Source organism: Podarcis melisellensis (genome assembly GCF_964234715.1).
Source record: "Podarcis melisellensis genome assembly, chromosome: 12".
NCBI classification, from domain to species: domain Eukaryota; kingdom Metazoa; phylum Chordata; class Lepidosauria; order Squamata; family Lacertidae; genus Podarcis; species Podarcis melisellensis.
Genome location: NC_138544.1, coordinates 59,995,591 through 60,022,255, shown reverse-complemented (window position 1 = coordinate 60,022,255; position 26,665 = coordinate 59,995,591). Strand labels below are relative to the sequence as shown.

At 48.4% G+C, this 26,665-nt stretch overlaps 2 protein-coding genes across 8 annotated transcripts in view; one reads left to right on the top strand and one right to left on the bottom strand.

Annotated features, from left to right (window-relative positions):
- Positions 1-26,665, bottom strand: part of LOC309381099 (uncharacterized protein) — a 49,002-nt gene that overhangs the window by 13,518 nt on the left and 8,819 nt on the right. The window contains exons 1-6 of one of the 7 annotated variants that reach the window (XM_081931568.1): positions 26,453-26,485; positions 13,662-14,167; positions 13,380-13,461; positions 13,048-13,127; positions 4,354-4,480; positions 1,815-4,262 (exon numbers count right to left, since the gene is read on the bottom strand). The exons of 2 other annotated variants lie outside the window; for them this stretch is intronic. In XM_081931568.1, coding sequence (XP_081787694.1) covers positions 2,482-4,262; positions 4,354-4,480; positions 13,048-13,127; positions 13,380-13,461; positions 13,662-14,075 — 2,484 coding nt within the window. In that variant the 5' untranslated portion in view covers positions 14,076-14,167; positions 26,453-26,485 and the 3' untranslated portion in view covers positions 1,815-2,481. Of the gene's footprint in view, positions 1-1,814; positions 4,263-4,353; positions 4,481-13,047; positions 13,128-13,379; positions 13,462-13,661; positions 14,168-15,777; positions 15,900-26,452; positions 26,486-26,665 lie in introns of those variants that run through there. 4 more of the 7 variants (XM_081931567.1, XM_081931566.1, XM_081931569.1 and 1 more) reach the window with 4 other exon arrangements.
- LOC309381154 (uncharacterized protein) overlaps positions 26,276-26,665 on the top strand; it is a 111,951-nt gene continuing 111,561 nt past the window's right edge. Inside the window, exon 1 of the mRNA XM_081931722.1 lies at positions 26,276-26,550. Within this exon, the coding sequence (XP_081787848.1) occupies positions 26,350-26,550 (201 nt within the window). The 5' untranslated portion in view covers positions 26,276-26,349. The remainder of the gene's footprint in view (positions 26,551-26,665) is intronic.

The window sequence follows — 26,665 nt, the reverse complement described above, 5'->3', positions numbered from 1 at the left end:
TTTGGTTCCTCAGGCCTGAAGAAAGGTGGCAGAGAGATTACCATTCTCTTTGACTCTTGACATAGGTGCTTCATAGATTACTTTAATCCCTTTTAAGATATCCAAAGGAAATTCAAATCTAAGTAAAGCTACTTCCATGGACTGTTTACAAAAGCCTTTTCAGCATCTAATGATATGATTACAAACTGGTCTTTATCTTTATTTTGATCTACCAAATCCACCACTAATCTAATATTATCTGCAGTTTGTCTCGCTTTTATAAAGCCGGTCTGGTCACCCTTGACTGGCTATTACCTGATGAATTTGCTAGAGTCCTTCCCAAAGGGTCCAAAGCTCTTGGAAAAAATCCTCCATAAACTTAGTTGCTTGAGCCCAAGTAGGAGAATTGGTAACCCCATTACTATCCTTGAGAGTTGAGATTCCAAAATAGTGAGGCTTTTACTTGAGTTGTTTTCACACAAGACAACATGTATGTTCTCCCTCTGCTGCTGGCTTTCTAGCTGTGGCCTTGAAGCACACTCTTCCGATCCTCTCCCTGGTGCTGATCCTGCCTTCCCTTCCTGACAGCTGGGGACCTGAGCACTAAGGAAGTTCTCCGGCTGGTGCGGTGGTCAGTTTCCCTTGGATAGAACACCCATGTACCACTCAAAGGCTTTTCATTCTTCCTCTCTTCTCCTCTTCAGCAGTGCAATGCAGCAGCAGCAGCAGCAAAAAAAGCTGATGCTGTTCTAGGCTGCAACAACCGAAGTGTAGTGTCTGGATTGAGGGAAGAAATAGTCATGCTGTATTCCAAGTTGGTTAGACTCCACCTGAGTTCTGTGTCGTTTTGGGCACCACAATTTAAGAAGGATATTGACAAGCTAGAACATGCACAGAGGAGGGTGACCAAGATGATCGAGGGTCACATGGAAGATGGAGCAAGCTTGTTTTCTGCTGCTCCAGAGGGTAGGATCCAAATGGCTACACATCAGGAAGAAAATTCTGATGGTGACCTCTCCTTCCTTACAGGTTCATCACCAGAGGTTGAACGACTATCTGTCAGGCATGCTTCAGTAGACACTCCAGCATTGCCATGGCCCTGGTATTCCGTTCCAACTCTACAATTCTCCGTTTCTATGCCTCTCCTGATAGGCATCCTTTGATGGGAAGTGAGTTGGGCTTTCTGACCGAAGCTCTGTCCACACTCTGAGCACCGTTATGCTTTGTCCCCTGTGGGAATTCTTCCATGGGCTGTGAGACTTGTCTTCCGGGCAAAGCTCTTCCCACATTCCAAGCCCTTATATGGTGTCTCCTCCCTGTGAGTTCTTTCATGTGAAGTGAGACTTCTCTTCCAACTGAAGCTCTTATATGGATTCTCCGCTGTATGAATTCTTTTTTTTAAATAATTTTTTTTAGATTTTTATTTTTTAACAATGTCTATAATCATTACATTACATTCAGATTCCCTGCGGACTTCCCTCAACTTCCATCACTGGTTTATTACATCTTATATTACATTCTGCTGTTTATATTTACTTCTATATTGTCATATTAAGTTTCCTATTTTTTGTAAATAAAATTGCAAATGTTTATTTAAATCCTGCCAATGACTCTTTTTGTTGTTGTTTCTGCAGATATGATGTAAAAGGTTCCCATTCTTTTTCAAAGTCACTATTGTCTTTTCCCCGACAGTTTATCTGTTAGCTTTGCCAACTCTGCATAGTTCATCAGCTTCTCTTGCCATTGTTCTGTAGCCTTATGAGGCTCTGCCCTCGGGTGGGGGAAAATATTGCACCCTGGAAAGGGAAAATGGGAGTCAACAGACACTCAAGGAATAGTTTCGAAGAAAAAGCTTTATTTCAACCATCCACGAACTGGTAGAAGGAGCAAGTGTGATAGTTCACAAACAAGCACGAGTTCACAGCCATTTGCACAGAGTATATATTTCCCTTCCACTTCCCTCCCCTTTCTCCTCCTTCTGAAAAGTTTCTGCCCCATGTGTCTCCTTAGCATGAACAGAAAGTTCCTGTCTCGGGACTATTTTGGACTCTTGGCACCCTTCCAAGAAAAGGGGAATGAGAAAAGTTCAGCATGTCCAAAGATGTTGCAACTGAATGAGATAAAAGTCAGTTCTCAGGCTTGAGTATTCTTGGCAATGACAGAGCCTATTCATTAGCTTTTTGAAGCCTTCTCGTACCGATAAAAGAATAACATTTTCCCTATGCATCTTGTGAGAAAAGCAGAGAAGAGCAGAGAAAAGCTGTTTGGGATTTTTTTAGAAGACAAAAGGAATTTTGGACAGTTTTGAGGCCTGGGGTGATTATTGGGGGGGGGGGTAACTTCGGGCCTAGGTGGGGTCAGCTGTCCTCACCTCCTTCAGTTCCTTTGATGATATTTCCCCAGTCTTCCAGTTCTGGAAGACTGGTACGCTGTATGAATTATTTGCTGGGAAGTGAGATGGGCGCTTCGAATGAAGCTCTTTCCACATTCTGAGCACTGGTATCATTTGTCCCCTGTGTGAATTCTTTGATGGACAGAGAGCTGGGCGCTCTGACTGAACCTTTTTTTACATTCAAAGCACTCATACGGTTTCTCCCCTGTATGAATTCTTTGATGGGGAGTGAGACTTTCCTTCCAAGCGAAGCTCTTTCCACAATCCATGTCCTTGCTGTGAGTTCTTTGATGCGAACTGAGGTGGGAGTACCGAGTGAAGCTCTTTCCACATTCCAAGCACTGAAATGGCTTCTCCCCTGTATGGATACTTTGATGGGACACGAGACCAATTCTCTGACTGAATCTCTTCCCACATTCCGAGCACTCAAAGGGCTTCTCCCCTGTATGGATTCTTTGATGCCGCATGAGACCAATTCTCTGACTGAATCTCTTCCCACATTCCGAGCACTCAAAGGGCTTCTCCCCTGTATGGATTCTTTGATGCCGCATGAGACTTGTTCTATGAGTGAAGCTCTTCCCACATTCCAAGCACTCAAAGGGCTTCTCCCCTGTATGAGTTCTTTGATGTGAAGTCAGACAATCCTTCCGGCTAAAGCTCTTCCCACATTCCATGCACTGATATGCTTTCTTTTCGCTGTGACTTCTTTCATGGGAAGTGAGACTTCCTTTCTGACTGAAGCTTTTTCCACATTGCAAGCACTGATACGGTTTCTCCCCTGCATGAGTTCTTTGATGTAAAGCCAGACTAATCTTCCAACTGAAGCTTCTTCCACATTGCAAGCACTTATACGGTTTTTCCCCTGTATGAATTCTTTGATGGTAAGTCAGACTTTCCTTCCGGGTGAAGCTCCTTCCACATTCAAAACACTGAAATGCCTTTTCCGCTGTATGAGTTGTTTGATGGGATGTGAGACTTCTTTTCTGGATGAAGCTCTTTCCACATTCCAAACACTGATATGGTTTCTCCCCTGTATGAGTTCTTTGATGTAAATCCAGACTATTCTTCCTATTGAAGCTTCTTCCACATTGCAAGCACTTATACGGTTTTTCCCCTGTATGAATTCTTTGATGGGAAGTCAGACTTTCCTTCCGGGTGAATCTCCTTCCACATTCAAAACACTGAAATGCCTTTTCCGCTGTATGAGGTGCTTGATGGGATGTGAGATGGAACCTATGACTGAACCTCTTTCCACATTCCAAACACTGATATGGTTTCTCTCCAGCATGTATTCTTTGATGAAGAGTGTGATTATCCTTCCGACTGAAGCTCTTTCCACATTCCAAACACTGATATGGTTTCTCCCCTGTATGAATTCTTTGATGGGTTGTGAGATGGGCACTCTGACGGAACCTCTTTCCACATTCCAAGCACTGATATGGTTTCTCCCCTGTATGAATTCTTTGATGGGAACTCAGACTGTCCTCCCGGGTGAAGCTCCTTCCACATTCCAAACACTGATATGGTTTCTCTCCAGTATGAATTCTTTGATGAAGAGTGACATTCTCATTCCAACTGAAGCTCTTTCCACATTTCATGCACTTATAGGGTTTCTCCTTGCTGTGAGTTCTTTGATGGCCTGTGAGACTTTTCTTCTGGATGAAGCTCTTTCCACATTCCAAGCACTGATATGGTTTCTCCCCTGTATGAATTCTTTGATGAAGATTGAGATTATCCTTCCGACTGAAGCTCTTTCCACATTCCAAGCACTGATAGGGTTTCTCCCCTGTATGAATTCTTCTGAAGCTTTCTATACACTCCAAATATTGATACCGCTTCTCCATTGTGTAGATTTGGTCTCCCTCATTCTTCCTTTCTGATTCATCACCATCTGCAACAAAAAAGAAACGGATCTCAGCCTCAGGGACTGAATTTCAAAAAGAATTCCAAAAGAGATATTGTAATCCAAAAGGCAGCCTTACCAAGAGACTCCGTGATCCCACGATTCTCCTCCATTACTTCCTTATACAGAGCTCTTTGGTCAGGATCCAGCAACTCCCATTCCTCATCTGTGAAATGTACAGCTACATCTTCAAAGCACACCAGAACCTAAAATAAAAAGGGAAAGGTCCCCTTCTTAGACAACGTACAGATTATCTACTACACATTGCTCTGTTGTTTTCTGCCTGTTCATTGCTGTTTTGTTTTAATGGAATTGTTTTGCTGCACATTTTTATTATGGATGCATATTTTAATGTTTTAACAAAACTATATTTTTGTGTGTATTTTAATGACTGGTATTAAGCTTTTGGGGGAATGGATGGAATGCCACATAGTGATCTTCAAATACTGTATTTTTCTCTCTATAACGCGCACATTTTTTCTCCTACAAAGTAAGGGGAAATGTCTATGCGTGTTATTGAGCGAATGTGTGGTCCCTGGAGCTGACTGGCCTGAGTGCAGGGGCAAAAATCAGATCGCGCAGAGGAGGGAAGGCTGCAGAAGCGAGGCTGCTGCTTTCCTGCATTCTGCCTCAGGGTCTTAGTGCCCACCCGCTTCTGTTTCCGGTTGCTGTGTTTGCTCAAACGCAACAAAGAGCAGGGAAATTCCCTGCCCTCCTGGCAAGCAGAGGGGAAAGGAAAGGATCGCGTCCTTCCTTCTAATTCCTTCCTAGTCACACTGCGCGCAGGCTCCAGCCCACCTGGCTCAGGTTCCGTCGGCTAGGAGCGCAGCCGACAGCCACCACCTCCTCCTCTCCGTGCTCCGGTGCTGCTGCTGCTGTGTCCAGCATTCTAGGGACTCGCAGGCAGCCGGAAAACATGCAGGTTGGAGGGGGGGAGCCTGGCTTGGGAGGGGGGAACTTTTGCCTTCCTTTCCCCCCTCCCGTTAAACCCCTCTCCTGCATTGTTAGCCAGCTGCTTCTCCGCACACCCCTCTCATGCTCCTTGTCCCTTCTGTTTTTCATTCCCTCCCCACTTAAAACGTGGTAACAAAGCACGGATCCACATTGATCCTCAGGATCTTTGCATTGGGTCATCCCAAATTCACCATCAGATCACATAGCATGTCCATGGCTACAGCCTGCACCAAAAATGTAAAGGGATTAGGGGTTGCTTGTGCGTAAGCGCCAAAACCGCTCCAAGCTGAGTAGTTGGCTAAAACCTTCCCTGACCGGACAGCCCTTACTTCGTGGCTGCCTTAATCACTGGCAGAATCCGTCAGTGGGCGTTTCCTGAACTTCTTCCAACATAAGAGCTCCTTGACAGAAAGTCTCCGCCTGGATTCCCTGCGCGACAGCTTTCTGCGCAGAGTGGGCGTCCCCAGGGGAGGTCCTGAGCTCTCTCCACTGGTCTCGCTGGAAGCGTCCCTGCGCCTTCCCTCCGACTCCTCCTCCTTCCCTTCTTCCTCAGCGGAAGATCTCCCTCTTTCCCTGCTGGTTCCCTCCCCAGCGTCCGAGAGCCTCTCCACCACCCTGCGCTCCGATGGCAGTTCCCTGACATCCACCTCCCCTCCAGGACCCCCCTCAACCCTGGTCCGTCCCCTTTCTTCGGCCGGTGATGCTGGGAACCCCCTGAAGGAACCTTCCCCATCTTCTGATGACTCGAACACTGCTCTCCACCTGCTACTACCTCTTCCCACTGGAGAATCTTCCCAATCCGATTCCACCCCTTCAGACACTTCTCCTCCCTCCTGCCCAGACGCTGGAAAGCCCACAAACTCCTCTTCATCGTCTGTGGTGCCAAATTGCTCCTCCCAGAATCTCGCTAAGGGTCTGGGCCTCCTTGGGAACCTGCGGTGAAACTCTTCCAGGAGAAACTCATCCTCGATGGTTGCATTTTCCGACTCAGGCTCCCCCTCCCAAGCCACTAGATACTCCACCTGTCTTCCCTTCCACCTTGAATCTAGTATCTCCGCTACGTGACTGCTGCGCTCCCTCTCCTCTACCTGTGGGTGTACGGGAACCTCTCCTTCTCATCCCTGAAATTCCCTCCCTGCCCGGTATGGTGAGAGTAATGACCTATGGAATACCGGGTGTAGTTTCATGTTGTCAGGCAGTCTGAGCCTAAAGGCCACCGGGTTCACCTGCTGGGTTACCTCGAAGGGTCCCAGTCGCTTAGGCCTTAATTTCTTGCAACCTCCCTTGAACGGTAACCCTTGGGTTGACAACCACACCCGGTCCCCCACCCTTATGGTCTCTCCTTCCCTCCTGCTCCTATCTGCCTGCCTCTTGTACACTTCCTTAGCCCTCTCCAAGTTCATCTTAAGCTGTTGGTGCAGGGCTTCCATCTCTTCCACAAACTGTTCAGCTGCGGGCACACTCCATCTCTCCTCCTCTTCCCCTGGAAATGCTCTGGGGTGACAGCCATAATTGGCCATGAATGGGCTCATCCCTGTGGACACATGTTCCGCATTATTGTAGGCAAATTCGGCCAAAGCCAATTTCTCTACCCAGTCATTCTCCCTCTCCCTGACGTAGCACCGTAAGTATTGTTGGAGTATACTGTTTGCTCTTTCTGCCAGCCCATTGGTCTCCGGGTGCCTGGCCGTCGAGAAATTGACCTCTACGTGAAGTAGGCTCATGAGCTTCCTCCAGAACCTGGAAGTGAATTGTTTCCTCCGCCGTCACCGCATGTGAGCAAGCGATGAAATGGCACATCTTAGTTAACAAGTCGACTACTACCATGACGGCCGTCTTGCCCCTTGACTTGGGCAAATCGGTCATAAAATCTATGGACACTGCCTCCCATGGTCTTTCTGGTGTGGGTAATGGTTCCAGTAACCCCGCGGGTGCCGCCCTCTCCCCTTTGGCTCTCTGGCAGCGGTCGCACCCCCTTATATATTCTCGTACATCTTCCCTCACCTTTGGCCACCAGAACTGCCTGGTGACTAACAACATGGTTTTGTGTTGCCCAAAATGTCCCGTCGTGGGGCTGTCGTGCAGTTGTTTGAGTACTCTACTCCTCAAGTCCCCCTCTGGTATATACAGTGCCCCATCCTTTTCCTCAAAACCCCCCGGGTTTCCTCCTGCCCTCCTGAGTTCCCTGATCTTGCTTTGGGCGTACTCGTCGTCTGTCGTCCCCTCTGCAAGCTCCCGTCGCCCTACCAACACTCCCACACACACCCATCGGTCCTCGGGTATCACATGTCGTTCTTCCGGTGCTCCCTCTCCTTCCAGGTACTCTGGCTTCCGGGAGAGGGCGCCTGCTCTGACGTTTTCCTCCCCCGGTACGTAACGAATCTCAAAATGGAATTTGGAAAACTCCTGAGCCCACCGCACCTGTCTCTGATTGAGTACCCTCGCCGTTCTCCAGTATTCCAGGTTCTTATGGTCCGTGCACACCTGGATCTTGTGCTGCGCCCCTATCAGCAAATGTCTCCAGCGTCGAAACGCTTCGTAGATAGCCAGCAGCTCCCGGTCATACACCGTGTAGTTCTGCTCCGACTTGTTCAACTTCCGGGAGAAAAAGGCACACGGTCTCCAACCGGATTGGTTTCCTCCCCCCGGCTGGAGCAGTACAGCCCCCACCGCTCTGTCCGATGCGTCGGTCTCCAGCCTCATTGGCTTCTGCAGATCCACGTGCAAGAGCTGCTCTTCCGAAGCGAACGCCTTCTTTAGTCTTTCAAAAGATTGCTGCGCTTCCTCCGTCCAGACAAACTTCTTCTTGCTACTGAGGCAATCTGTGATGGGTGCCATTAAGTGGGCAAAGTTCTTGATGAACTTCCGATAGAAGTTTCCAAACCCCAGGAACCTCTGCACGTCCTTCCTGGTCTTGGGTGTCTTCCATTCCAGTACCGCTTGTACCTTGCCCGGATCCATAGCTAGGCCCTTGTCTGACAACCGGTACCCCAGGAACTCGACCTCTCGGGTGTGAAACTGGCACTTCTCCAGTTTGACCCACAGCTGGTGCTCCTGTAGCCTCTTGAGCACTTCCCGGACATCTCTGACATGTTGCTCCTCGTCCTCAAAATAGATCAACACATCATCTTAAAAGGCCATGCAGTTCTTGTACAGCAAGGGCCCCAGAACGTGATGCATGAAAGATTGGAAACACGCTGAACCCGCTTGGAGTCCGAAGGGCATAACGAGATACTCGAAGGCCCCCAGAGGGGTGAACATGGTGGTTTTCCATTCGTCTCCCTCCCTCATCCTGATCAGATTGTACGCCCCTCTTAGGTCCAGCTTGGTGAAAATCTTTCCCTTCCTCACCCTGGTCAAAATGTTGTCAATCCTGGGCATGGGGAAGGTCACTGGTTCCGACACCGAATTAACGGCCCGGAAGTCCACTACCAGCCTGGGTTTATTAGTGTCCTTCTTGTCCACAAAGAACACTGGACTGCCCCCCACCACCCTTGCTTCCCTTATGAGCCCTCTTTTCAGGTTCTTGTCTATAAATTCCCTCAACTCCTACATCTCCCTGTCCAACATGGCGTACAGTTTGCCCACTGGCAGCTGGGCTCCTGGGAGTAGGTTGATTTGGCAGTCAAAGGGTCTATGAGGGGGCAGTCTATCTGCTTCTTTCTCACTGAAGACATCTTGCAAGTCAGCGTACTGCGGTGGTACCTGCCCCTTCTCTCCCACCGCCATCCCTGCCACTCTGGCTATTGCCATCCTCGGGGTTTCCCCCCCCCATGGCAGTGTTCCAAGCAGTGAGCTGACCCGAATGAGACCGTCCGCTGGTGCCATCCCACTAACGGATCATGTAGCGCCAGCCAGCTCATTCCCAGTATAATTGGCGGTCCTGCCAGAGTGGCTACATGAAAGGCAATAATTTCAGTGTGCCTGACAATCCTTATTCTCATGGGGGGCGTCTGGTGAGTTACCTCCCCCCCCCCAGGAGTTCCCTCCCATCGATCGTCGTGACTTGTAAGGGACTCCCTAGTGGCAGAGTGTGATGGCCTGGGATTCCGATTCAGAGGATGAACCAGAGGAATCCCAGCCTGCACAGGAGTCCCCGCCTCCAGGGCCAGCTGAACTGGGGCAAGGCCTAGATGCTGAAGAGCCTGCACCTGTGACAGAGCATCAGGAGCTGGCCCCAGGTGAAGCCCTTCTGGCCCCAGAGGGGCTTGACGACTCAGTGGCCACAGGTGAGCCTCCTCCAGGGCCCAGTAACCCTTTGGCCTCTCCTGATCTGCAGAGGCTTAGGGCAGAGAGGCGAAGGGAACTGGTTGCCCCCAGGAGGAGTGCTCGCCTTAAGGCCAGAGGAGGCGGGGCTCCTGGGGGCCGGGACCGCCCCCGGCCTTAGAAGAGGATAAAAGCCCAGTCAGCCTGGCCCCAGGTTGCGGGAGCAACGTCGTTGTTGGCTTCGGACTATCCGGTGTTCCTGATCCCTGCTCGGCCTCCTGTTCCTGACTATCCGGTGCTCCTGTTCCCTGCCCAGCCTCCTGTTCCAGCATTCCTGTTCCCCGCCCGGCTCTCCGCCTTGGACCTCGCCCCTCTTCGTGTGGACTCTGCTTACACCCACGGTACCTACCCCCGGGACCAGCACACAGAGTCTGCAGCTGGTGCTCTAACGCAAATTCCTTGCTAAGAAAATTGCAAGAACTGCCTGAGTCCAACAGCGCCTTTATCTTGAGTGGGTGGCCGTTAGGGAGCTCTAGCACCACTTCTATGGCAATGGCTGCTCGGGGGGGCTCTGGCTTGGGCACATTTACTGGTTGTTCGCCTGGCTGCTGGGCCCCATCGGCAGCCAAGTGTTGGCTTTTCCCTGCTCCTTAAGCCCCTCCTCCTCACTCCCGGCCGCCCCCACCATTCCTTGCCATGCTTTCCTTTGAGGGCAGACCCTGGCAAAATGCCCTGGATGTTGGCAGAGGAAACACTTCTTGGTCATTTCCCCCTCCTTCTTTCGAACTTCTCCAGTGTTTGAAAGCCCCCGCGAGCGCACGCGTCTCCGATCTCCATTGGCTCCACTGGCGGGGAAGGTTGCTCTGGTATTTCAGGAATGCGGAAGTCATTCCAACGCTCTCCTCTGCCTTCCCGCTTCTCCAGAGCCCGCGCTTCCTGCCTCGCTCCGATGGCAAGCGTAGCCTTGGTCAGCTGATCCATCGACTGCAGGCGGGGCGGCGGGAAAGTTCATCTTTTACTGCGGGGGCCAGGCCTTCCTCAAATAACATCTGAATCGGTTCCGCAGTCAAATCCCAACCAAGTTGGTGTATGAGCATGGCAAATTGCGACCAGTACTCTCTGACTGATTGGTTCCCTTGTTTGCACGCCATCAACTGCCTGTGTACCACGCTCTGCTCAATCTGGCTGGAAAACATCAGATCCATGGCTGCAAAGAACTTCCTCAAGTCTTTTAGGGCATCATTATCAGATGCCATCAGTGGTCTAACCCACTCTCTGGCTCCAGCCTCCTGGTGTCCGACCACAAAGGCAACTCTCGCCCCCTCGTCCACAAAGTCATCATATTGCAGATCCAGTGCATACTGCACCTCTGTCTTAAAAGCCTGGTAGTTCCTCGGATCGCCCCCAAACTTATGCACCAGTCCCGGTACCTTCCTTGAGATGGGGGTGGGTTTCCCCTGCGCATCCTGAGCCCGCCTCTCATCGAGCCGCGCTGCTAGGAGAGCCAGCTGCTGCTCCAAATCTGTGTTTCTCTCCTCCAGAGTTGGTGAATATGGTTGTGAGGAAGGTGCAGGGGAGGTTGTATTTCCTGAGAATGCTCAGGGGACTGAATCTATCTCAGCACCTACTTCTGTCCTATTATCACAGTACCATCAAGAGTGTCTTAACCTATAGTATATTATCATGGTATGGGAACAGCTCTGAAATGGATAAAAAAGCTTTACAGAGAATAATTAAAATTGCCCAGAATGTTATTGGGCTCCAACTACCAACCCTGGATGAGATCTTCACGTCTCGCAGTTTGAAGAAGTCACACAATATCCTGAGAGATCCCACCCATCCTGCTCACAACTTCTTTGAACTGTTGCCTTCGGGCAGAAGATATAGGACAATGAAAACACAAACCACACGCCTTCTGAATAGTTTCTATCCAAGAGCTCTGATTGCACTAAATAATGATCTCAGGGCCAGTTGCAAGAAATAGCAAGCAGGGAGTAGGAAGGAATGAGATAGGTTTTAGGTTATGTTATGCCTTTAATAGGTTATGTTATATTCTGGATTATGTTATGTTTTATAGATTATGTCTGAATAGGATGAGAGTGTTGGAGGTACGTGCAAATGTGTATGTGAACCCGGTCTTTGGGTGTTTGATTTTCGTTGTTGTGTATACTGTGTATATACGGACAATGACAATAAATTTATCTATCTATCTATCTATCTATCTATCTATCTATCTATCTATCTACTCCCCTGGCTCCCCCTCCGCCTCCGGCTCCTTCTGTGTTGCTCATAATGCCTCCTCCGCACAAACAACGTCGGTGACTGACGGATTGCTGTAAAGGGATTAGGGGTTGCTTGTGCGTAAGCGCCAAAACCGCTCCAAGCTGAGTAGTTGGCTAAAACCTTCCCTGATCGGACAGCCCTTACTTCGTGGCTGCCTTAATCACTGGCAGAATCCGTCAGTGGGCGTTTCCTGAACTTCTTCCAACATAAGAGCTCCTTGACAGAAAGTCTCCGCCTGGATTCCCTGCGCGACAGCTTTCTGCGCAGAGTGGGCGTCCCCAGGGGAGGTCCTGAGCTCTCTCCACTGGTCTCGCTGGAAGCGTCCCTGCGCCTTCCTTCCAACTCCTCCTCCTTCCCTTCTTCCTCAGCGGAAGATCTCCCTCTTTCCCTGCTGGTTCCCTCCCCAGCGTCCGAGAGCCGCTCCACCACCCTGCGTTCCGATGGCAGTTCCCTGACAAAAAACATCACGCACCCACTGTTGCCTGGGGCTGCAATGGTGCAAAAACGTGGTTACAATGCGCAGATCCACATGGATTCTCAGGATTTTTGCATTGGGCTACCCCAAACTCACCGTCAAATCACATGTCCGTGGCCACAGCATGAAGTACAAAAATGATACATCCACTATTTCTTTCAGATTTTTTTTCTTGTTTTCCTCCTCTAAAAACTATGTGCGTGTTATGGTTAGATGTGTGTTATAGAGCGAAAAATACGGTCATTCTCTCTGCTCATCGATTCCAGTTTCCCAGATGGAAGGATCCTCTCTTTGCTCTCCCCATCTACTGTTCTGGAGGTGGGGGGAACCTTCACAATGCATTAAAGTCAACTTCAGGGGGTACTGCGGGTCACGGGGAGGGGAAGGAGGGGAAAGGTGAATTCTGGCCACTGTTTTTATGATTTGTCAACTATTTAGAAGCCTATTTTAGCATTAAATGTTAAATCTGTAAATAAAACTGCAACTACTGATAAATTATACAGTGGTGCCTCGTATTACATACGCTTCAGGTTAAAGACTCCGCTAACCCAGAAATAGTGCTTCAGGATAAGAACAGAAATCGTGCTCCGGTGGCGTGGCGGCAGCAGGAGGCCCCATTAGCTAAAGTGGTGCTTCAGGTTAAGAACAGTTTCAGGTTAAGAACGGACCTCCAGAACGAATTAAGTACGTAACCAGAGGTACCACTGTATTAGCAGCATTCAGGAGGCTAGTCAACGTGAGGTGATTGTTCACCATTCTCAGAACATAAGGCTCCTGCAATGGCCTTTACAGCCAAGAGACGGAGGAGAGAGATTCATTAGGGACTCTTTCGCCACAATCCTTCATTCTCCCTACCTGATCTGGTTCCATGGCTGCTGCATCTCTGCCTTCATGCAAAGATGGATAAGCATCTCTTGCCAGCATCATTCTGTCACCTGTGAGAGACAAAGGTAAGTGGCAGACCATTTTCACATGCTTCTCTTAGAGGTAAAGCAGTGCATCTCTAACTACAGGTGGGCCTGTAAAAAAGTCACACCTACTGAGTGAATTTTGACATTTGTATCTTAGCTAGGTAAAAATACATGTCCCCACTTTGGGCTCTTGGCCCCTAGTGTCCTCCCCACAGATTAGTGCCAAAATCTACAGAATGTGTGACCAAATGGGAAAAAACCCTCCTTCCTCCTTACCCAGTGGTCTCTCTTTGGTCTCCAATGGAGTCATCTCTGCCTCAGAGGAATCCAGGCCCGTGTCTGCAAAGATAATCTTTCCCTGAAAGGGCAAAATGGATTGGAAGCAGAGAATGGAGAGAAACATTAGAAAAGGACTGGGAGAGGCAAAAGCTTTAGGGGTACCCGATATCATTCCTTGGAGGCTTTCCAAATAAGGTTGGGGGATTAAGAGAGAATTTCGGGATACTCTCTCTCATGTTCAGAGCCCCTTGGGAATATCTAGAGGAAAGTCTCTCTCACCTGCTGCTCTGCCTCCTTCCTCTCCTCTGCCTGACTCAGGAGGAATCCTTCGGCCAGGGCCACCGCCTGGGAACTGGTCTCCGCTCCACATTCCCTCACCCAGCTCTCCATCTCTGGCGGAAGGACAGCCAGGAACTGCTCCAAGATCACAAGATCCAGCATCTCAGCTTTCGTGTGCCTTTCTGGCTTCAGCCACCGACGGTCAAGGTGGTGGAGTCGCCTGCAAACCTCTCGAGGTCCTTTGGCTTCCTGGTAGCAGAACTGCCTGAAATTTTGTCTCTGCAATTCTGAGCTGAAGGTGTTTTCCTCACCCTGGATCTTCAGCAGAGAGTTATCCCAGATTCCACCACTGTTCCCAGTTTGGGTGGCATGGCCTCTTCCTGCTTCAGGGCCAGCGGACTCTGACTCATCCATCTGGGCTCTGTGGAATCCCCCAAGAGATCGGAAGAAAGCTCTTGGTCCTACTGCCAAGTTCTGTCTTTCCTAAGTAGAGGCCTTTGCAAACCCTACAAAGCAAATACATTGTTCTGTTATGAAATTGATACACAGCCAGGAAAAGAAAAAGATTCCCGGAATCTTATTAGGAACCAGGGCTGGACTGCAACACAGCCCAGACTCTGAACTTTCTTTTTCAAAAAAGGAAAAGGAGAAGCCGGCGTCCAGCCCTACTAGACGTTACTAAGCAAAATGTGCTGGAAACATTGGGAAGGTCTGTCAAATGAATCAGCCTAGTTGCTCCTGCCTTTCAGTGTTTTCAGTCAATGAAAGAAGACAGAACTGTGATTGACAAGTGAGTCATTTGTACAAGTGTAAACTAGGCTAGGGCCTCTGCAGCTGCTGCAACCTTCCAACAGTTTGACCTCACCCCCAAAGGCACACTCTCCCATTGTCTCCGGAGGCAGATGGATGCCAACCAACCAACCAACCAACCAACCCTGGGATCCACAAGAGCTGCTCTCCCTCCCTCCCACAGTTCAGTGACCATTTCCTTCCTGCTTCTGTCTCATTTTCTAGCCACTTGGAATGTGCAAAGTTCTCAAGACAAACTGCTGTGGTGGAATCCCTTTTTCTTAGGTCTGAGGGCCAAAGGATAGCACTATAAACAAGTGAGAAGGGCTCACATTCCTGCTATGATTGTAAATAAATTCTCTGTTTGGAAGTGCCCCTTTCCAGCTCCGGCCAGCTTGCCCACCACTGTCCCCTTGTAGCAGAGATGACATGGCCAGGGTACTCTCTGCTGTGGATCAGATAGGAGCATCGTAATGCCCTCTAAGTGGAACCATCTTGAGGATGGTTCAGAATCTGCTCCAGATTGTTGACTGGGCTCCCTTTCTTTATGAAGGGCATTTCTTTCCCCCCTTTTTCTCCAAGGAGCATCCATGGGTCTATCCCATCTCACTGAATCCCTCCCATTACAACCCCCGAGAACACATTTAATTCCTGTTTTAAAACAGCTGCATTGGTGGTCCCTTCATTTCCAGGTCCAATTCAAAGTGCTCACAGGAGTATAATATAATAATAGGAATTTATTATTTACACCCCACCCATCTGGCTGGGTTTCCCCAGCCCCTCTGGGAGGCTCCCAACCAAATATTAAAAACACAATACAGCATTAAACGTTAAAAACTGCCCTAAACAGGGCTGCCTTCAGGAGGGGTTCACTTAGCCCCCCTCAAAATATGTGAAGAACTACCTTCTTCCCTACAGATCCTTTTGGCTGCGAAATTTGGCAGAGGGGGCCCTATTGGTAGCTTTACCCCCTTGAGAGTCTTGGGTGGGGGTGGCCCAAGAGAGGGCATCCTGGGGGCAGACCCCCCCCTTGGGGAATTCCCTCCCCACACAGGCACCTCCCCCTCTTTCCCAAGGCCTCTGACAACGGAGGACCCAGCCTATTCCTCTGATTGTTATTTGTATTAAAGTATTTTAAAATGGTGGCACTCTGCTCTGGAACAGTGGTAATAGTACTAGTAATAATACCAAGAAACAACAATAATAATAACATAAAGCCTCAAGCACGGGAAAAAAGCCTAAAGTTACACACAGACCTTCTAGAAACGGGGGTGTGGGGTGTTGGAATCTGCAGTTTTGAGCATTTGACTCAATCTCAGGCGATGACCTCTAATAATGAACCATATGTTGCAGATATTCCTGTAAACTAATTGTGATATACAGATGACAAGAGAAGGCTCGGTCAGTTTGTCTGTATCCTTTCTTCTTCCTAGTTGTCTCCTTTTGCTTCAACCCATGAGGTATTTTCCCTCAGAGCCAGAGATTATTATTATTATTATTAGGAGAGGCTCTTTTCTGAGGGAGAACTGGCTCTGATCTGAGGGGAGAAGCTCTCTAGCCAGAAGAAGGAGTCTCACAGCTTAGAGAGGAAGATGACCCAGTGGAGGGTCTGAGGAGAATATGGAGCAGGAATTAATCTGGAGGTCTGAGTCTGAGGAGGCAGGAGAGGGAGAAGCTGTGGGAAGACGTACTAAACCAGGTTCTCCTTCCAGTCAGGAGGGGAGAGATCTCCCAGGAAAAGGAGACCCCCTGTAGTGATGTTAGGAAATGGCCTGTGAGGGAAAGTGGAGCCAGAGTGGAGTGTGGGGTGCAGTGCCTCCGAGGTTCCACCAGGGGGCGAGAGCCTCTCTCTCTCTCTCTCTGATTGGCTGCCAGCCCTTTTGGAGGGAAAATCCGAGGAGCCCTTTCTGAGGGGGAGAGTGGGCAGGGCCTGATCTGAGAGGGGAGAGGGGTATTATTATTATTATTATTATTATTATTTGGAGAGGCTCTTTTCTGAGGGAGAACTGGCTCTGATCTGAGAGGAGAAGGAGCCTCGCAGCAGCTTAGATAGTGTGAGAAGGAGTAAAATAAAGTGTGCCTCGAACTCAGTTGTAAATTCCAGCGTTGGGCTGTTGTAAATTCCAGCGTTGGGTTCGGCGCAGGGGAGCCAGGTCAACAAGATAAGGAAGTAGAAAGAGTCTCTAAATAAGGTTAGGTTTAGAGAGTGTAGAATGGATGATGTATTAGTACCATGTCTTTGATGATTAGATAGATTGTAAGCCAAGCTTCGAATGAAGGGCGGCAGCAATAGGGATAAATACACTTGCCCGTCCATTGTTCGGGGCTCTTCGTACCACCCTGGGACGGGGAGCCCGCCTTTGCAAACGCGTTATAATAAAAGGGAAGTAATAGACCTTATCTCGGTGTCTCCTTGTCTCATTGTAAGTCCACGTAAGAAACTTCTCACAATTTTTGGCGCCCACGACGTGGGGCTCTCGACGACCTGCTCGGCGGGGGCTGGGGAACGGATCAGCCGGCACTCCGACTTTCGGAGAGATCTGTTGCTCAGGGCCCGCGGTGACAGGTTCCGGGAGCTGGAAGGACGGAGAACCGACTTAAGATATTCTGAAAGACTGGTGGTCTGGGACCGCCGCAGTCGGGGACTGCCTCGCCCTGCAGGGACGCCTGCCAGTTTACCAGCCACCGAGAAGGAGGCACTAGACTGAAGGGGGTGAGTATCTTGGTAATATATCCCTGGGAAGGGGAATATTGGGTGTTGTTGGTGTGTGGTCTCTGTATGAAAGAGAGGTTCCAAACGGACGCGTGAGTGTGGACCGGGGGGCCTGGGACCCCGGCGGGAGGATTAGCTTGCGGTTCCGTTCTCCCGCGAGGGAAACGGCCAGGCGATTCCGCGCGATTGTGTGAGTGAACGAAAAAGAGACATAATAGAGTATGGGAAAGAGTCAGAGTACATGTAGAAGGGGCCCCAGTAATGGGACCAAGGACCCCATAGATCCCAATAGTCCTTTGGGACAGGTTTTGTTGGCTTGGGATGATAAGGACATAAGACCCTATAGTAGGGGATTAGTCAAAGAGACAATGATTAATCTATGTAGAGTAAGGTGGCCAGAATACCCCATAGGACCCGATGAAGGGTATCGTTGGGATCCAGATGGGGAAACAAACCCATACTGGATCAAGCAGTTGAAATTCTATTTGATCAAATCTAAAAAAGATAAAGAAAGACCATACATAGAATTATGGTCCCATGTAACTTTTTACGGGCCAGATCCACCACCATTGAGACAATTTCCACTTAAAGAAAAGAAAATAGAGTCTGATGAAGAGACAGCGATACCTCCACCCACCGGTGCACCCCTGGCAGTGCCTGGATTGGCCGACCTCCCCCAACCACTGCCTCCGCCACCACAGCCTGGCTGTCGTGGAGGACTCAGTGATTTGCCTCCGGACTATAATCGTGTGAGTCCGACCCCCGCAGTCAGGGCGACCGCACCCCCATATGAGACAGCCCCGTCATCCGGCCCAAATGTTTTGAGGCCCAACGACGGTGTAATGTCTAGTCCCCCTCTTTATGAGATGTTAAGGCATTCAAGGCTACGAAAAGAATTGGAACAGTGTAAACGAGATTTGGAGAATTTACCGTACAAAGAATATCCATTGCCGGATGACGATTCAGACAGCAGTACTAACTTGAGAAAGAGAAATCCATGCATAGTACAAAATTATCCCCTGAGGGAAACCCCTGGCGGAATCAATGCAGCCGGACAGCCCGTAATGGTATATGTGGTCAGCCCTATAAAACCCTCTGAACTCAGAGAATTAAAGCAAACTTTGCCTAAACTACATGAGAATAGTCAGGAGGTAGCAAACCTCCTACAAATGTGGATGGGACCACACCTATATACATATACAGAATTGATGTATATATTGGGACATTTATTCACTCCAGAAGAAAAGGCAATGATACGGAGGGCAGCAATGCAATACTGGGAAGTAAGGGAACAGGCGCGAGTGGCTGCGCCCGCGGGTAACCAGGGGGCCCCGGCGGCAGTTCCGCCGGAGACCAAATTTCCTATAGGGGACCCAAATTGGAATATAAATAACCCAGACCATCGTGTCCAGCTTACAGATTTAAAAGAAATGATTTTGGAGGGTATCAAGAGGGCAGTGCCTCAAAGTACCAATTTAACCAAGGCTTTTGAGGTTAATCAAATGAGGGACGAGTCACCAGGCGATTTTATACAAAGGATTAGAGAACATTTGACTAAATATTCCGGAGTTACGCCGGACTCTCCAGCATTTGATAACCTGTTAAAGATGCAATTTGTAACCAAGGCATGGCCTGATATTCAAAAGAAATTGCAAAAGATGAATTGGCAAGATGCCGCGACTATAGAGTTAGTAAGAACGGCACAACAGGTTTTTGTTAATCGTGAGGTAGTCAAACAAAAGCAAAAATGCCAGATGATGGTAGCGGCTATCCAAAAGGCAGGAGAGGAGAAAAAGAAAATCGGAGAACAGAATGGGAACCGAGAATTTCAGACCAAGGGGAATTTCCGAGGAAGTGGAGGTTACAGAGGCAGGAGGTCTTATGGACCGGGCAGGGGCTCTGGTCCTAGGACCGGAACAATAATATGTTACCGATGCCAGAAGATGGGTCACTTTGCTAGGGAGTGTAGGACGCCGCGGGACCAGATACCCGATGCGCCTGTCAGACAGAGACAAGGACCTCCCCGAGATAATGAGGACACGGGGACCGAATTGTATAGTCTCTACGAAGACTAGGGATGCTCCGGCTCATGCTCTGGGACCCGGAATGAGCCACTGGTGAATTTGTTTGTGGGTCCCTCTCGGAAACCCGTTGTGTTTCTGGTGGACTCTGGGGCAGCCCGATCATCTGTTTCTGTAAATATACCAGGAGTAAGGAAAACTTTAAAAACAGTCAAAGTGATAGGGGTAAGTGGCAAGTCCACCGAAGTCTACCAATTAGAACCAAGCAAAATTGTTCGGGGGGAAAAGGAAATCAAAGCATCCCTGCTGTTCATACCAGAGTCAGGAATAAATTTATTAGGTAGGGATCTCATGGTTTCATTGGGGTATAGATTAATGGATGAGGAAAAAGGAACTCCAATGTATACACTCCAGCTGGAAGAAGAGAAACAAATCAATCCTAAAGTGTGGGTAGATGGGAAAACTATGGGGAAGATGGAAATGGACCCAATAAAAATCACAGTGAAGCCTGGCATTACTCATCTATGGACCTCACAATACCCGATGAAACGAGCAGGGAGAATAGGTTTGCAGCCGGTGGTCGACGCCCTTTTAAATCAGGGGCTTATAGAAACTACGATGTCACCTTTTAATTCACCCATATTGGCCGTACAGAAGAAAGATGGCAAATATAGGATGGTACAGGATTTGAGAAATATAAACAGCATAGTGGTACCCCGATTTCCCACCGTGCCAGATCCTTATACGTTATTGAGCCGGATCCCTCCTTCCACTCGATGGTATACAGTAGTTGATTTAAAGGACGCCTTTTGGGCATGCCCTCTGGACAAAGACAGTCGAGATTTGTTTGCCTTCGAGTGGGAGGATGTGGAGACCGGTCAGAAAAGGCAGTACCGGTGGACGGTCTTGCCCCAAGGATATACAGAGAGTCCTCTGTTGTTTGGACAGGCACTGGGGGAAAGATTGAGGGAGTTTAAACCCACTGGATCCAACAAGGTTCTGCGGTATGTAGACGACCTACTATTGATTGGGGAAAAAGAGAAGGAAGTTAAATGTGATTCTATTCGGCTATTGAATTGGCTAGGTGATTTAGGAGTTAAGGTATCCAGAGAAAAATTGCAATTCACTGAGCGGAGGGTTAAGTATCTGGGACATATTTTAGATGGGGGAACCAGGCAATTAGACCCAGATAGAGTAAAAGGGATCATGGAACTACGACCACCTAAAGATAAAACTGATGTAAGAAGAATGTTAGGATTATTGGGATATTGCAGATTGTGGATAGATCAGTATTCAAAGTTGACTCAGTTTTTGAATAGGAAACTGACAGGAAAACAAGAGGAGGTGCAATGGGACGAGGAAGATAAGGCCAGGTGGGAAGAAATTAAGAAAACTTTAATAACTAGTCCGGCTCTGGCCCTGCCAAATCTACAGCAGCCGTTCCACTTGTATGTGACAGTGGCTGCTCAGACGGCAGTAGGAGTCCTGGCTCAGAAAAGAGGGGGGCGATATCAGCCAGTAGCTTATCTAAGCGCAACCTTAGAACCAGTGGTTAGAGGATGGCCGGCGTGCATTCAAGTGGTGGCTGCAGCGGCCGAATTAGTATTGGAAAGCAGGAAATTGACCTTTGGGGGAGCACTGATAGTGCACAGCCCTCATCAGATAGGCGCAGTACTGACAGGTGCTGCACCCACCTGGATGACGGACAGGCGCCTAGTGCAATATGAAGGGATACTCAGAACTGGAAATGATATAACCATAGGGACAGATAGAAATTTGAATCCAGCGGAATTCCTAAGAGGGGAGCGGCAAGAATGGGAACTCGAGGAGCATGATTGCCTTAAGGATATAGAATTAATGGCCAAAGTTAGGGAAGATCTAAGCGAGGTACCTCTAACGGAAGGGGAAAGATGGTTCGTAGATGGATCTAGTCATGTGAGGGAAGGAAAAAGAAGGTCGGGATACGCAGTGGTCAAGGAAGACGGGGAGACGATAGAGAGTGGGGCCCTCCCTAGCACATGGTCAGCCCAGAAATGTGAAGTAATGGCGCTAACCCGAGCCCTGGAATTGGCAACCGGGTTAGATGTGACAATCTGGACTGACTCAAGATATGCATGGGGAGTGGTGCATACTTTCGGTCGGACCTGGAGAGAAAGGGGCTTCATAAAGGCGGATGGGAAACAAATTGAACACGTTGCTTTACTCGAGCGGCTACTAGAATCCCTGCTGGGACCTCGGAAGATAGGCATTGTGCACATCCTCGCCCACACCAAAGGACACAGTTCGGAGGAACAGGGAAATGCATGGGCTGATCTCCGAGCGCGAGAAGCGGCGGAGGGGGAACCAAGGAAGGAAATATTTAAACAATGTGTCCTGCAAGTACCTGTGATTGACCCGCAGGATGTAAAAGATTTAGTGTTCACTCAAAAGGAGAAAGAATACATGGAAAAGGAGGGATGGGAAAGAAAAGGAGAAAGTTGGGAGACTCCGGAAAAGCAAATGGTCCTTCCAAAATCAACTATGTTAAATATATTGGAGAAAATACATGAAGGAAGTCATTTAGGCACGGAGGGAATGGTGAATTTGGTGAAGTCAGTGTATTGGAGTAGAGACATGTGGCCGATGGCGCACGCCATCGCATGGAAGTGTCTGATATGTCAAAAGGTTAACAAAGCCCGGGCAAGGAAAACTGAAAGGGGTGGGCGGCCTCTAGCGGTATGGCCCTTCCAGAGAGTACAAGTAGATTTTACCGAACTGCCAGAAAGGGGGGGGGCAGAAGTATTTGTTGATATTTAAAGATCATTTGACAGGTTGGATTGAGGCCTTCCCTATCCGTAGGGCCACAGCTCAGGTGGTTAGCAAAGCCATTCTGGAACACATTCTTCCTCGGTATGGAATAATAGAAGTCATAGACTCTGATAGGGGAACTCATTTCACCCAAAAAGCAATGCAGGAGGTAATGAGAGCTGTGGGGATTATGTGGAGTTTCCACACGCCCTGGCACCCTGAGAGCAGTGGAAAGGTGGAACGGGCGAATGGGGAAATAAAAAAACATTTGACTAAGTTATATCTTGAAAATGGGCTGCCTTGGACGAAAAATCTCCCTTTGGCACTATTAAGGATGAGGGTAGCTCCCCGAAAAGACACTGGTCTGTCCCCTTTTGAGATGATGATGGGTCACCCATATTTGGTAGTATTAGGAAACCCTCAAATCGAGTTCAGGGATCAGTTTATCAGGAAATATTTGCAGTCACTGTCCCAGTCTCTGTTATCTTTCCACAGACAAGGCATACTAGCACAGCGGCCCCCGCTCCTGGAGCAACAGCACACCTTTCAGCCCGGAGACCTGGTCCTGATAAAGGCTTGGCGGACGGAGAAACTCAGCCCGAGTTGGGAAGGCCCATACCAGGTCCTGCTCACAACCGAATCAGCAGTACGGACCAGAGAGCATGGATGGACCCATTACCACCGGGTGAAAAGAGCTCCACCTGAAAATTGGACAGCAGTGACTAGTCCAAATAATCCGCTGAAAGTTACGCTTACCAAATCAGGAACCGGGATCCAGAAGGGCGCACCTAGACTGTGATGTGTTTGTTTTGTACCTGTGTGTGCTTTTTCGAGTGCTGTTGCTGTCAACATTGCGAAGGGTGTGTGCAGTGTGTGCATTGTACTGAAAGGTGCAGCATCATCTTTATAGAGGACGTTATACTCCAATATTGTGAAGTGAAATTAGGAGGGGAGGTAACGTGCCAATTAGCAGAAACCCCAACGGTGAGGCAAGCTTTAATCTATTTGAACCCCACACATGAAAGGTAACTGGCAAGTATTAGGAATAGTATTAATAGGATGGGCCACTTCATGGGCAACCCAATCGGAACCCCAGTGCACCGAATGCATCCAGACAACCCGAACAGGCAATAAAATCACACAGACCCTAATGTATTATAATATAGCCCCAGAATGTGTTCAACAGTTAGATCCTTGTGTTCACAACCAAACTCAATATTATAGATGTAGGGTAAAAGGAAACAAGACGGAATGCTATGAACCCCTGGCGGTGGGACCCATAACTTCCAGTATATATGTTTACGGATATAAGGGCGGAACCGCTAATCAAGCTGGTGAGGGGAGAAGTATGTTTTCCTTGGCCCAAAACCGACAGGGTTATGTAGCACATAATACAACAAGGGGAGAGGGCAGGATTATGGTCTGTTTTGATGCTTGTATCGCAATAGATAAAGGACAGGGCCCAAATGGAGGGGCAGGGGTCTGGTGTGGAAATCGTGGATGGGAACAATCATATTTACAGGAAAGAAAGTACCTTTTCCAGAGAATAAAAGGAAGCAACGTGGGGGCTGGGGCCGGGGTATATAATTATTGGTACACAGAGGGAGTTAATAAGCAGCCCACCTATAGAGGCCCTGAGGGAATAAATCTCACTAGGGGAGCTGCCTCCACCGACTGCTCCACAGGAAAATGCAACCCAGTATGTCTATGGGCGAGCGAGAGACCTTCTACTTCGCCTAAACTTGTGCACATAGGTATAGGCATTGATGGGATCGGAAAAGATCCTTATGGATATCTCATCATACAAATACACACAACTAAGGTAACGAGACAACCCATATCAGTATTCGAAGATTTTGAGGAAGAAGTACAGCATTTAAATACCCTTCCCCTACCCCCTAAAGCCCATAATATGTTCCTAAGTTTAGCTGAGACTATAGCCAAGGAATTAACGGTGAAAAATTGTTTTGTATGTGGAGGAACAAATATGGGGGATCAGTGGCCATGGGTGGCTCATGAAGTAAACTATACGGAGGTATATAAAACACAAAACAATTACACTTATAAGCATTTGGGTAACGAGGTATGGCAAATCTCTAATCACCTAGTTGGGACAGAATGCTTCACCAGGAACACCAGCCGAATAAATGGAACGCATGTGGGGACACTCCCTTGTATAGGACAATGGGAGGACAAACAGTGGTGGAGTCAAGGGAATAATAATAAAACTTGGCCCTCTCCCCTCGGAAATATTACCAATATGAGCTTTCTCCTAGACCCGGAGAACAGAATGCTAGAATGGAAAACCCCCGATGGGTTTTACTGGGCTTGTGGGAGCTATGCTTACAATAGGTTACCTTTAAATTGGGTCGGCTCATGTGTATTGGCAACCTTAAGACCTAGTTTCTTCCTACTCCCTTTGCATACTAAAGCAAAACTAGGAGTCCCAGTATATGATGAAATAGGACCACGACGAAAACGGGGAATCCATATAGGAAAATGGACAGATACAGAATGGCCCCCAGAGAGAATTATCCAATATTATGGTCCAGCCACTTGGGCAAATGATGGCACAGCCGGATCCTTTGGCAGAGATCCCATCTATTTGCTGAATCGCATTATCCGTTTACAGGCAGCTGTAGAAATAATTACTAATGAAACAGCCGCAGCGTTAACCAAATTAGCTAAGGAAAGTGCTAAAAGCCGAACATATATTATGCAAAACAGGCTTTCTTTGGATTATTTATTAGCAAAAGAAGGCGGGGTTTGTGGAAAATTTAATCTTACTAATTGTTGTATTGAAATAGATGATAGTGGGAAGGTGGTGAAAGACATAGCAGACCGTATGGTAAAGTTAGCACATGTACCGGTCCAGACTTGGGATGGATTAAATTTTAAGGATATGTTTGGTTCATGGTTCCCTAAATTACCTGGTCTGCAGGCCATAGTGGCCCTAATTGGGTTAATTGCGGCAGGATGCGTTTTAATTCCATGCATTTTGCCAATCTTCGTTAGAACTATCAATAATTCTTTGTCCCTCCTAGCAGAACGGAAGGTATCCACATATTTTATGAAGATGCAATATGCCTCAGTACCCACATCAGATGAGGAAGCAGAAATAGCAGCCCAAGAATTATTATGTGAGTTCGAGACAAGATACAAAAAGAGGGGGGATTGTGAGAAGGAGTAAAATAAAGTGTGCCTCGAACTCAGTTGTAAATTCCAGCGTTGGGCTGTTGTAAATTCCAGCGTTGGGTTCGGCGCAGGGGAGCCAGGTCAACAAGATAAGGAAGTAGAAAGAGTCTCTAAATAAGGTTAGGTTTAGAGAGTGTAGAATGGATGATGTATTAGTACCATGTCTTTGATGATTAGATAGATTGTAAGCCAAGCTTCGAATGAAGGGCGGCAGCAATAGGGATAAATACACTTGCCCGTCCATTGTTCGGGGCTCTTCGTACCACCCTGGGACGGGGAGCCCGCCTTTGCAAACGCGTTATAATAAAAGGGAAGTAATAGACCTTATCTCGGTGTCTCCTTGTCTCATTGTAAGTCCACGTAAGAAACTTCTCACAATAGGATGGGGAGAGTATGGAGGCAGGATTTAATCTGGAGGGCTGAGTCTGAGGAGGCAGGAGAGGGAGGAGCTGTGGGAAGACGGACTAAACCAGGGTCTCCTTCCAGTCAGGAGGGGAGAGATCTGCTAGGAAAAGGAGACCCCCCCCCAAACCAAGAACAAGGGCTGAGAGGATCCCCTGGGTCTGTGGGAAATCCCTCAGGAGTGGGATGACTAAGAGAGAGGCGGATGGGGGGGGGGAAAGTGCCCCTCACTCAGGAACCAAAGTATTAGGCTGAGAAGGAAGCTGTGCTGTATTAAAAGTATTTAAGTGTAACCCTTGTCATAACGAAGTAAATGAACAGAAACCGAGTTAATTCTTTTACCTCCTATGGTAGAAACCTGAATTTCCAACTGAAGTGCAACAAGTGAGCTTTTAGCAACTGAAGTTTAAGAAAAGCTGTGCATGTACTACAGTGACATCTATCTATTTAGTTTAAGTAATAAGCCAACTTTTATTTGGAAGAATGCATCTCCTGACCCCAAATTTGTTTCATGGACCTCTTCTTTTGTAAATAAAACTGTTCTTGTTCGTTTAGCTCCTTCCTAAGACTCTAAATCACTAAGTTTCCCCTCTCACAAGATCCTCACAAGGGAGCCTGTGGGAAATTGCAGAAATTTGTGTAATTTGCATATCATGAGGTGGGTTTGCTATATTTAATGGGGGGCAGTTAGCGGAGTTTATCCACTCCTTTATTGGTTGATGGTCACTGGTGGGATCCAAGAGCCCAAAGCAGGGTGCATCAATTTTCACATAACTAAAATATGAAATGGCGGCCAATGTCCAAATGCCCTCGGCACGGGAGGCTGTTTCTGTGGCCCATCTCTCGCTCGCCATGCACAGCTCCACCTCTGACTTCTCATTCACCTTTCTGTCTCACAGATGGCGGAGGGATTCTGGCAAGACCGCCTCATCCATCTTTTCTTGGTGGCGGAGGAGAAGTCGCGGCTGTGGAACCAGATGAGGTGGGGAGAAGGAGCATGGGGGGGGGGAGACTGGGAGGTGTAATTGGCGTACCATGAGGTGGGTCTGCTATATTTAATGGGGGGCAGCTGGCGGGGTGAATCCGCTACACATGGG